This window comes from Strix uralensis, chromosome 2 (assembly GCF_047716275.1).
Source record: "Strix uralensis isolate ZFMK-TIS-50842 chromosome 2, bStrUra1, whole genome shotgun sequence".
Lineage (NCBI taxonomy): Eukaryota > Metazoa > Chordata > Aves > Strigiformes > Strigidae > Strix > Strix uralensis.
Window position 1 is genome coordinate 113,716,835 of NC_133973.1, and position 11,717 is coordinate 113,728,551.

At 47.6% G+C, this 11,717-nt stretch overlaps 1 protein-coding gene across 1 annotated transcript; it reads right to left on the bottom strand.

Moving 5' to 3' along the window:
• Positions 1–676: 676 nt before the first annotated feature.
• Positions 677–10,030, bottom strand: ALOX5AP (arachidonate 5-lipoxygenase activating protein). Its single transcript, XM_074861022.1, has 6 exons — positions 10,018–10,030; positions 9,617–9,738; positions 4,489–4,588; positions 3,220–3,290; positions 2,190–2,271; positions 677–1,545 (listed from the first exon to the last, which is right to left on the bottom strand). The coding sequence occupies exons 2-6, from the start codon at positions 9,684–9,686 to the stop codon at positions 1,383–1,385; spliced, it is 486 nt and encodes a 161-aa protein (XP_074717123.1). The 5' UTR covers positions 9,687–9,738; positions 10,018–10,030; the 3' UTR covers positions 677–1,382.
• Between the last annotated feature and the right edge of the window lie 1,687 nt (positions 10,031–11,717).

Here is an 11,717-nt window from a genome sequence, read left to right on the forward strand (position 1 = left end):
GAATTAGTTATTCTAACCAGTGAGAACATTTATCAGCTAATCATCATGCAATAAATATGTTCATTACTAATCTTTCATGTCTAAAATTAACTTAGAAGATTAAAAAAAAAGTATGTTATTTTGGTAGTGTGAATGGTCAGATGCCGAGGAGAGCAGCCATGCCCAAAGGCCTCTGCCCCTTCGGGCAGCAACAAAACCCATCAGCCTTGGTGTGGTACAAAGGCAGGTGGCTTTCTGCACCTGCTTTTGCAAACAGCTCTGCAAACCCTCTTCTCACATAGTGAGGAGTCTCTGACCCTCCCAGAGGAGTCATAAAATACAGCTTTGTCCACCCTGCATGCGATAATCAAACAGGCTTAAGAGCTTAAGCACTCATAGGGCAGCAACGTTAAAAAAGATTGCACCGGCCTGTTTGCCTATCTCAGTCCACTTCTCTAATCAAACTGCTCCTCAGTACGGACTTGTAGGGGCACATTGTTAGTGGCAGAGGCAGAAAATTGAACTTGCTAATAGACAGAGAGTTGTTGAACAGGCATCCTTTTGAGGCCGTGCTCGAGGTGATTAGAAGCTCGCACAAAGAGCCCTGTGCTGCTCCTCTTGCTCTGCTCACTGGCCAGCTGCCAAGCCATGGAGCATTGGGATCATGCACCAGGCAAAGAAGATGGGACCAAACAGATTTCATCCTTTTAGACTGTTTTATTAAACAAAGCCAAGCGAAACAAAACCAACCTCACTGTCAATACACCAGCTCCTCATTTACGCAAGACCCCTTTCCACAGCTCTGGGAGAACAAAAAGGCTGAAGTGTAAATGAGATCAGTGTCAGGAGCATTATGCACATGAATATTTATCAAGGAAGATCAGATGGGGGCCAATTTGCTGCCCTCCTGAAGCAGTGGGAGCTCGGTCATCAACAAATGGGCGGGAAAGGGTAGGCAAAGAGGCTGGTCCATGCCTTTGCGCTTTGCGTGGGCAGGGGCGTGTGGGATGCTGGCAAAGGCTATATGTCTATGATTGAGGATATCTGTGGGAGCCATCAGTCAGGAACAACGCTGAGAGGCTCCTGGCTTTTGGGACAGAAGTGAAGTACAACGCAGTTATGAAGCAAGCATACAACGTCCCTTCCAGTCATGCAATCAGCTTGCAGTTTAGGGAAAAAAGAATTAACTGGAAGTTGTTACCATTCCTTGGGCATGCCAAGTGCTCACAATAAATCTTTTTCCTGAAGGAAAAAGCAAGGTTAAATCAAACTACAAAGCCCATCAAGCATGAGATTTACAGCAATCTAAAAGGGTTACGGGTTCATTTCTTAAACAGTTGAATTATAGCTGCTTCTGGGTATCAATATATTAAGCACACTGACCCTCTCAATGCTGCGGGGAGCTAGGGTATGAGCAGCAACGGAGAGATTGCGCTGGTTATTGTTTTTATGTGCATTTCAAAGTCACTTCCAAAAAAGAAGATGAGATAGTAGTTGAGTATTCCGGCCACAGACATGAGGAACAGGAACAAAATGATGCGTTTTCCAAACAAGTAACCAGGAGTACTAAGGAGACAGAAAGAAGGGGAAGCAATTAGTTAACGTATGTCACCTCATGCAAGAACTCCTCAGATTTCGGACTCTGCTGTTGAGACCAGATGAAAGACCTCAGGGGCTGAGACAGAGGGGGCAAATTTCTGCTCTGTCTTGCATTGCAAGGCAGCTGCAAGCTCTTAAATGCCATTTTCAGGATCCATTTGGGTCTGGATTTGGCCTCCTGTGCTCAGTGTAGGCTGCTGCTTACAAATGTGGCTATTCAGAGGGACTTGTTGGTCTTCTCAGCCATCACATGCTCTGGGACAACATTGTTCCACATGTGCATAAAGAGCTTTATTAAAATAAAAGGAAGATCTTGTTCAAATAGTGGCACAAACACACAAACACATGTGGGTTTGCAGATGCTGTGAGCAGGAGCTGCTAAAGCAGCTGCTCTGTTCCTGCAGCTCCCCTGACCCCAGTGCCACCGCACCTCCCACATCTCCCACACCTCTTTCCTGCACCCAGAAGAGGGGGGCTTTTCTGCACTACCCCGTGCAAGCAGCCACCACAGGCAGCACCATGAGCCGGTGACTGTGCCTGTGGAAGTGGCAGCATCCGGCTGCACTGCTGCCGCATCCTGGATTTTGTAAAAACGTTCTGCAAGTCCTTACCTCTGAGTCCTTTCCCCGAGGTAGCCCACAAAGTACTTCTGCCTCACAAACAAGTACATCAGGCCGGCAAAGGCGGCAGGAGCTGGTTAAAGGGTAAAACAAGGCATTACAAACACCAGCCTGGGTCTCGTACTGTCCCCATCTGCTGCCTGGGCTGGACCAGGAAATGGGAACCTTCAGCCTTCGGCTATGGGATGAGCACTGGAAGCAGGACAGAGACCTTTGTGTGGGAAGAAGAGCACTTGTCTTGCCCTCGCAGCAGCTTTTTGGAAGACTGTGGGTATAATCCTGCCTGCAGCTGCAGAAACCTGGTGTGGGTCATGCTGGGCTCAGGAGGGAGAGTGCCAGTTCAGGCACTGCTTTCACCAGAAGTAAAAGGCAGGCAATAAGATGCACTTATCTAGGAGCAGGTGGAGGACTATCCTATGGTCCAATACTCATTTCCGAGCATGTAAAAAGGGGCTTTTCCTCTTTTTCCCCTAATTCTAGCTTTCCCCACACCTGCAGGCAAAAGCCCCTCTTCTGGTCAGGAAACTCCTCTCTTGCAGAAAGAATTGTCACAGACCTCAGGAAAGTACTCATCTTAGCTTAAGGGTAACTCAAACTGCATTGAAGGGGATCATATTTAGAAATGCAGACAAATACTCCTGGGCTGCCCTCAGCGCTGGGAAGAGCTGACAGCTCTGGCAATGTAATCAAATGATTCCATTTCCATTCCTGAGGGTGAATAACATAGCATCCAGTACCCAAGTACTAAACCCTCCACTCAAAATAGGGATCTCATTCCTGTATAGGAAATGTCCCTGGCCTGGGCTGTCCTGAATGGTGTCTGGGAACACACCTGTTGGCATAAACCATGCCAGGGAGCGTGCTGTTAATTAAGCAGCATGGGTAGCTGCAGGACAGCTGGGGGAGACTGGTCCCCCCACTGCAGGAGAATTTGGTCCCTAGAAGAGTAACATCCAAAGCGCTTGCCATCCCTTGCTGAAAGTCGTACAAGGTTGAAGAGGGAAAAAAACCTGTGTGTTACCTGGGCTGCAGAGAAGGCCAGCGCACCAAAGCACAGCCAGAAACGTAGGGTACGCGTGTCCGCAGTTCTGGCTAGAAAGCAATTTATCAGAACAAAATCAGAACACAGGCAAATAGAAACAAAATCGACATGTTTCACCAGCAAAGGATGGTGGGGTGTGAATTTGGGCTGTGCTAACACTGCTGCAAGTGGGCTTTTACCCCAGAGCTGTGGGAGGCCCCCAACCTGCCTGCAGCAGGCAGCTGCCAGGGGCTGGCTGGTGTGTCCATGCCCGAACATGAGGGCTGCCTCGCCCGCGGGTTTCCCTGTGTCCTCACTTGGTTAATGGATGCCTTTGTTCTGACTGATGAGGAAAACAAACCTCCCTGCACACATGTCTGGCACCTGTGAAAGCCACTTTCCTTCTCTAACCTGTTTGATCATGGCATGTGTATAATACATGCCTGTGCTTTATTGGCTTAGAAAATCCTTGTAATTAAGTCATATTAATCAAGTTATTGGCACTGAAAGCTGCATGAAACCAACAAACGGAGAATCACACTACAAATAGGGGTGTCTCACAGAGTTAACAAGTGTCTTTGCAGGGGAACAAGAATGATTTCCAGCTGCCTCCTTTGGCGGGGAATGCTTTCTGAGGGGAAAGCACTCTGCCCTTGGTGGAAGTTGCACACCTGTGAAGAGCAGCACTTAGACATCCCATCCAGTTTCTAGCATATTGCCAGTACTTCACGGGTAATAAAAAATATTTTATGTTCTTTTCTCTTCTGGGTTGGAATTAATTTTCCCCTCTGCTCTCTCTGAAGGGATGTCAAAGACAAGAGGTACGGATGTGGTGGAGAAGAGCGCCACATGCCGAGGGAGCTGCCAGGGACCGAGGGGTTTGTATGAACTCTGCCACTGACCTGCTCCTCAGCAAGCTGGCACCTCTCCACTGGCTCTTTCCTTTTGAGCCGCAGTGCCCTTGGGACACCGACAGTGCTTGTATCACACTTCCAGCATTAGCTACTGCTGCGTGAACAGGCTCCCAAATGAAGGAACATAATACACATAAGGGCTTCAAGTCCAGTATAAATACAGCACCCAGTGTCCAGAAAGGAGCTGTGTTCACCAGCAAACATACTGGAGAACCATGGGTCTAAGTGCCGCTGCAATGCACACAGCAGTGGGACTGCAGAGCAAAGTCCATAAAAGAGCTTGGATTAAACCCTAACGAAGAGAGAGACGAACCCCACTCTGCCCCCACTGACTTCTCAGGGCTTGCTTACTCACTTGGCAGTGTAGACGCGGTCGAAGGCGGAGGATCCCGGCCGCTGGAACCCCTTGCCGTTGCAGTGTTTGCTTTCATGCTCCACTTTGCTAGCAAAAAAAGCTGTTAAAAAACCACAAAGTGTTCAGTCTGAGATGTAATTTGGAGATACTGCAGAAGCTGGGCTTCGTGGGCTCAGCTCTGTTCTCGCGACCATCCAGGCTGGACGGCAGGAGAGGATGCATGTGCGTGGAGATGCAGGATGTGGTCAGCGTGCTCGCTCTGTCACCGAGGTATAACCAAACCCTCTGCGCAAGGGCACAGTGCGATGCAACCTTAGACATCTCCAGGTCTCTGTATGTGACTGGTGGCAGGCTCTCACCTCTGAGTTCTGCTTCATCCCCACACAGCTCTTCTGGCAGCCCACACCTCTGTCTGCTGCACAAGTACAGCCCTGACTCAGACCTTTGAGCCCCCTGTAGGAAAAAAGCTTTCCAGTCAGAGATGTCAAACCCAAATCTGTCTCTCTAACTGAGCAGGGAGACAAGGGAGTCTGTTCTCTTTCAGTGATACCCATTTGCCAAACCAGGGACATCCTGCAGGGCTGGTTAATTTTCCAGAAAGGCCCATTGAAAACTTGGTCCTGATGGCTGATTTCTATGTGTCCATCTTGTGTGTATCCTCCTTTTAAGCAACAGTGTTGTCAGGGTGTTAGCTGCTGCAAAAATGCAGCACCTCAAGATAATGTATCATGCACTTGATAAATACGTTTTATCTGATGACACTAAACACAAGACCATCAATCATGTGTCTAAATACACCAGACAGAGCCCTGACAGGCTACAAGCTGCAAGCTTTGTATTGTTGTGCATCCCATCTCAGTGAACTCAAATCAGTCTATGGTTTAGAAAATTAACCAAAGATATTTATAAAAGATAACCCATCAGGAAAGACATTACTGTAACAATAGAAGTGCAACTTGATAATCTGCAGGATTTCATCCCTGGAATCTGAAGAGTTACCTCTTTTTTCCCCTCACTGATGCTGTAAGTAGGACTTTTGTACGTCCATTGCCTTCACTAAAAGCTACTGAGATTTTGCCTTCCAATGTGATTCCCTGGGTACATAGTCCTTCTCCAGAAAAATCCGCTGTGCTTTAAGCCAGTGTCCCCACTCTGAGCCAGGCTGCAGACCCTCCCACTGCCACCAGCATGGTGCACTGGCTGGCTCCTGGAGGAGCTGGCCCTGGGGGACCCAGAGAAGACAGCACAGCCTCCAAGAGCTCCTACTATCTCCATCTGCCCGCCACCCCAGCCTTTGGCATGGGGTTATTAACCTGCCTACAGGGTCTAAGAGGACCTAGATGAAGAGGACTAGGTTGGATGGCAATTTTTTGTACAGTGCAAAGTTGCTGTGATGGGAAACCACTTCCTGCAGGTCTGGGACTGTGTGGGCTCACTGGGATATGTAGCATACCTCCTCCCTTCCTTTTAGCACGTACATGAAGTCACTAGAAAATGCCACAGCTTCAGAGAAAGCCAAGAGTAAGCTATATATATCTCTCTCTCCACTGCCGCAGGTGCTGCCACTTCCCAAATGCCAGTGCGCCGCTGCAGAGAGGCTCCACAATGCCAAGAGCCATCAGGCTGAACACAGACATGTCCAACGTGACAGTGCTCACTTAGGACGAGAACTTGGAGATGCCAGTGGTGACACTCTTGATGCACAGTCTCTGGAATCAAGGCTGGGCAGGCATGGGGGTGCTGAGACTCCTGGGAAGGATCTGGCTGTGGAGGTCCAAGCATCTGTCCGGGAAGCTCTTGCCATCTCCAACGTGGTGTATGGATCCTTGGTCAACGGATGGCATTAGGGCAAAGGACAGAGGTAGGGTTATCATGCACACCTTCACCATGGATGAGGAGCAGGTTTTGTCTCAACTCATTTCAGAGACATTGGAAAATGCTGGGGAGATGGATGTTTTCCCCCTGTAAACGGTGACAGAGGGAAACAGAGGAAAGGCACCTCCAGAGATCAATCCATCCCTCAGAGAGTTACTGGCATGAGAGAAACCACCCAACTGAAGTGATGAACTTTCTCCATTCACTCAAGAAAGAGCTTAAACAACCACCTCACACAAGATGTCCACCTCTTCTAGAGAAAATCACCTCTAACCCGCTGCAGTGTCTGTATTTCCTCAGGACCCCCAAGGTGAGGGCATTGAATCAGAAGGGAACCCAGCATCTCACACACAGTCATTTGAGGAGCGTTTGAAGAAGCTGGGACTGTTTAGTTTGAGGAAGAGAAGGCTGAGGGGAGACCTCATCACTCTCTACAACTACCTGAAATGACATTGTAGAGAGGTTGGTGCTGGTCTCTTCTCACAGGTAATTAGTGACAGAACAAGAGGGAATGGCTTTAAACTGCAACAGGGGAGGTTCAGACTGGACATTAGGAAAAAATTTTTCACAGAAAGAGTGGTCAGACAGTGGAATAGGCTGCCCAGGGATGTGGTGGAGTCACCATCTCTGGATGTGTTTAAGGGTCGTTTGGATGTGGTGTTGGGGGATGTGGGGTAGGGGAGAACTTTGTAGAGGAGGGCTGATGGTTGGACTCGATGATCCCAAGGGTCTTTTCCAACCTGAATGATTCTGTGATTCTGTGATTCTGTGATATGAAGAGGTAGAGCCTCCTGCTTCAAATGAGCTTTTCACCCTGGAAGTGGCTCCTCGGTTCTGTCGCTCCTTAGCTCTGTCAACCTCACACGTCCTGCAGGCTCCTCAGATCTCCCCAGAAGGCAGCCCAAGAGGTGGGTCCCAGCTGCCTGAGGCTCAGACAGGCTGAAGCTCTGCAAGGGATCGGAGCAGATCTGACAGATCACATCCAGGGGTGGACCTCGCCACAGGCCTGCCCTCACATCTCAGCAACATTGGGCTGCTGTAAACCTGGCATTGGGGAAATGGAGCACTACAGCATGAAGCAGTTTGCAACACCATGGTTATATTTCCTGCTCTTTACTCTGAACCTCAAGGCAAGAGGATGGTTTCACAAGCCTGCATGAGATAAGTGAGCAGAGCAGCAATAGAGTTGAGGGGTTTAATTCAGCTCAGCTGTACCGGGAGATGATGCCCTGAGGCTCCAGGGCTGCACAGGCTGCCCTGAGCCTGAATCATTGCAGTCCTGCTCTGGTCAAGTTAATGTACAAGAGTTCAATCCAAGCCTGGTTGTTTCACACGTTCATGACAACAGAACTGTGCACTGAAGCTCCAACCCATCGAGTGCTGACAAACACACAGGTTGCCCATTCTTTCCACTTTGCTTCTTCCATTCCGATCTGCTCAGTGATGACCAGTGATTTGCCCTGAACGCTGCTAAATTGCAACATCTCTCTGACGCAATAATGAAACCTAAAAGCTACATGTGTGACTCAGAGGCATCCAGCTGCATGAGTCATTCTGTAGGATATGGAGATTCCCAACATGAACAAGGTCACAGTAAATGGACGTCAGACTGGGGCAGTACCACAGCCTACCTTCAGCTTCGGGAATAACAGCATTCACCCAAACTGTTTCCTAACCTGAATTTACATGGTACTTACTTCAATACTTAAAGACAGTCAAGCAGATGTGCAAGTGCTTTGCTGAATCAGAGCCATAGCAAGAGTTCAGTACAACTGATATCTCTTGACAAGCATTTCTACTGCCTTAATTATTGCATTTGTTGCAGGACTGCATATCAGTCTGTTTTTTCTGGCCAGAAAGCCTGGAAGGAGGAAATCAGAGGTTGCAAGGTCTGAATTCATGCTTTCGAGTTGTGTGCCACTCGTGCTTGGCACGCTAAGTCCTCTGCCAAGCGTCATGCTGCCCATTTGCAGCAGTTGGGTCAGTAATCTCACAGACAGATTTCCATGAGATGACAGTGCATGCCAGGCTGGAAGGCAAATACCCAACTTTCAGAGTGAGAGGAAAAAACCCTGTATATTTGCTTAAATAGCAATAAATATATATTTTACACATTTTTTTAATTGCAGTATGTGCTCTGATCTCAACAAGCTGTATTCTGGTGATGTCACACGGTGTGCATTTACCAGAAAACAGCTTTGGGTTAAACAATGTGTCATTTAGTGCCTATGTCGAAACTAAACCAGTCCACATCTCTTTTTTTTTTTTGCTGTCTGGCAGCTAGGCTTATGCTGAAGCTTCCACCACTTCCCCACTTTGCAGCAGCCCAAGAATAGCCCATTTCCTCGGACTGAATATGGGGTTTGCACTCAGTGGAAACCTCCCATTTGTACCAACAAGCATTCACAGGAGATTTCTAGCATTTTCATCAGCCCCCCATCCCACTGCTGACTGTCCTTGAACCTGGGCTATCTTGGTGCAGTTGGGGAAAAAGTCACTCCCTTCTCTGTATTCTGGGTAGAATTTCCTGCTAAAATGGTTAAGTATTTGTAAGTTAAAATCAGATTTGCACAAGAGAGAAAGTTGTTGTCTTATTTAAAACATTCTGAAGAATAGTAGGAACTATAGAGGTCTGAATAAGAGCTAGAAAAGGAATCTTCTCCATTGCAGGAAATGCACAGTGTTCTTGGAACTGCAGTTAATTGAAGTTAGTTGGACTGTAGGACCTGGAGACGCAGGAAAACATCGGAGCTGCCTGCCCACAAAAACCCAGACAGACTCCTCCGATTAATCGGTGCATTTCTGCTCCCTTTCCCCAGCTCTGTGCAAAGGTCTGACCGATCCCAGCCCCACGGGGCTCCTGCCCCTGCCCATGGCATCAGGGCTCTGGCTGGAGAGCAGCCCTGGCTGCCCATGTTAGGGACTTTAGCCAGGAAAGGAGGTCTCAGTCATCAAATTGAAATGCATATTGTCACCGGATACCCCAGCATATTAGTCCTTTCATTAGCTGACATATGTATAACAAACTCATTGTAGAATATCACAGAGTAGGACCATATGACTGCCAAGGTACTGCAACAACAGCATGCAAAATTATATGCTTAGAAGATGATTTCTAAAGCCAAAGTCATGCCTAAGCACACATGCACTTATAACCACAGATTATCTATCCAAAGATCAGATCATCATACTTCATCCTGAACTTTTTTCAGCTCCCTTTTAGCCCTTAATTAAATGCTTATTTTTGTCTTACCATTCTGGACAACACTTATCAAGGTGATGATGGCGAGCAGGACAACGCTTCCCAGGGTTTCCTGGTCCATTTTGCGAGCAGGCTGTCAGGGTGGATGGTGCAACCTCTGCGGCAGCTCAGCCCTGCAAGCACAGAAGGAGGAAATGAAGGTCTCTCTTATCTTGAATCATGAAACACTTCCTATGGCTTCACAGGAGAGTGGCAGCACCCTGTGCTCGGCTGCCTGTCAGAGTAACACAGCCACAGACTCATTCACTCACTCACTCACTCACTCACTCTCACTCACTCATCATATACAGAGGAAGCCCAGTGAAACAAGAGCTCATTTGTCTGTAATCTAAGAAGATATATAATGTGGAAAGACATCTACTGCCCTTCCTCCATATGAGCAAAATAGTAACCTTGATATCTAAAGTATGTCTGAGCATTTGGCTAGCTGTGTGGAACAGCAGAAAGGCTGGAAGAGAACAACCAGGCTATTATGTCATTGCCTGCAAGTGCCCAACCACCCCAAAATAGCTGGGAGGAGAAGTAATGTTGGCAAGTCTCAGTAACACTGCTGCTCTCAGATGTGTGCCCTTCCTGGTCACATCTCCATCAGCCTCAATATTGAGGAGACTCCACATTTCCAGGTCACAAGCAAAAGCTCCTGATCCATCTGGTGTAATTGAATGGGCAGTACACAAATGGTGTGAGCGTTGCAGGTGGGTACAAAAATGTCTTTCATTACCAGGGATGGATTCTGTATCCTTCTCCATACAAACAACTCCCTGCAAGACAGTGACCGCTACCAGCATTCAACATTTTACATGCTCAGACTTCGCAATTGTACCCTAATTTTAGCAGTCCAAGCCCAATATGGCTGAATATAATTACTGCAGCATGTTCATGCCTTGGCTTCAGCCCCATGACAGAGATGACAGGGAAGCACAGGCTGCAGTGTTGGATGGATGCAGAAAGTCCCACAGCTTCTGTCAGATGGGTGGAAAGCATCCTCATCCAAAGTGCACATTACTCGCCAACGATAACCACTCTGCTCCTGTTTGCCCATGTTCTGATGGGGAAAAGCCTTATGAAAAATGCTTACCTTTAGTAGGAATTTAACTCTAATAAAAGTAACATTTTCAGCGGACTGAGCCCCGGACAACTTTTGCTCCGTCTGTACTCCACCACATGCTATCCAGAAGGTCTGAATGCTGCCCAGCATCCAAACCACAGCTGGCTAACTGCTTACCTCTCTCTGGATGGGACGCAGCCTGGTAGGACTTCCCAGCAGGGGCCAAGCTGCGAAATCCATCTTGTTCAATGGGTACACATTTACCGACAACGGTGTTTTTATCCAGTCTCTATATCATGCAAATTATTATCATCTGTATTATTAGATATGGAAAACTCTCAGGTACTTTGGGTACAAGCAAATATATAGAAACATGTTGGCTGAGAGGTACGTGATTAACATTGTGAGTTGTGACCTTCTGTTAATAGAAGAAGTCTGTCTTTTAAGATACTTTCCCTATAGCCCACACAGACACAACTGTGTGAGCAGCAAGGCCATAAACAGTATCTAGGTTGAGATTTGGCCTTTTATTAGGACTGAAGTTCTCTTTTTTCCCACAAAATGGCCTTTTCTTACTGGAGCATCAAAGTTTATGTTTTGTGGTCTACTGAGCACAGAATCATAGCTGGTATTTAAGGATTGTATTTAATGCTAAGCTTCTACTAATCTCCTGAAGAGGAAAACCCATCACCTAAAAGCAGTTACGGAATTAAAAAAGAGGAATATTGTCCAAGCAGAGAGTAGTGCCATGACCATGAGGAAAGGACCTGTGCATGGACACGGGCAGGCATGAGGGAGCTGCTGACTGGAGAGGGGGGAGGAGACAGCACAGATCCTCAGGGCATCTGCAGCAGGATGACTCCCAGCCATCCTCCCACAGCAGGCACCAATTCTTCTCTTTCTTCTGCCTGTTTTACACCAGTGTAAACCTAGGAGGCAGCTTGAGGCTTCCTTTTAAAAGGGGCAGTAAAAACAGATGAGCCTGCTCTGAGATCTCCTCCAACTTGTCATGAAAATGCACACAGTTCCCTGCTTTCAAAGACT

Bases quoted from the DNA above. Each gene is read 5' to 3' on its own strand.
- ALOX5AP (XM_074861022.1), bottom strand. From the start codon at position 9,686: ATGGACCAGGAAACCCTGGGAAGCGTTGTCCTGCTCGCCATCATCACC. The intron at 4,589-9,616 runs GTAAGACAAAAA...GTTTTTTAACAG, and splicing joins GATAAGTGTTGTCCAGAATG to CTTTTTTTGCTAGCAAAGTG. The intron at 3,291-4,488 runs GTGAGTAAGCAA...ATTGCTTTCTAG, and splicing joins GACCGCGTCTACACTGCCAA to CCAGAACTGCGGACACGCGT.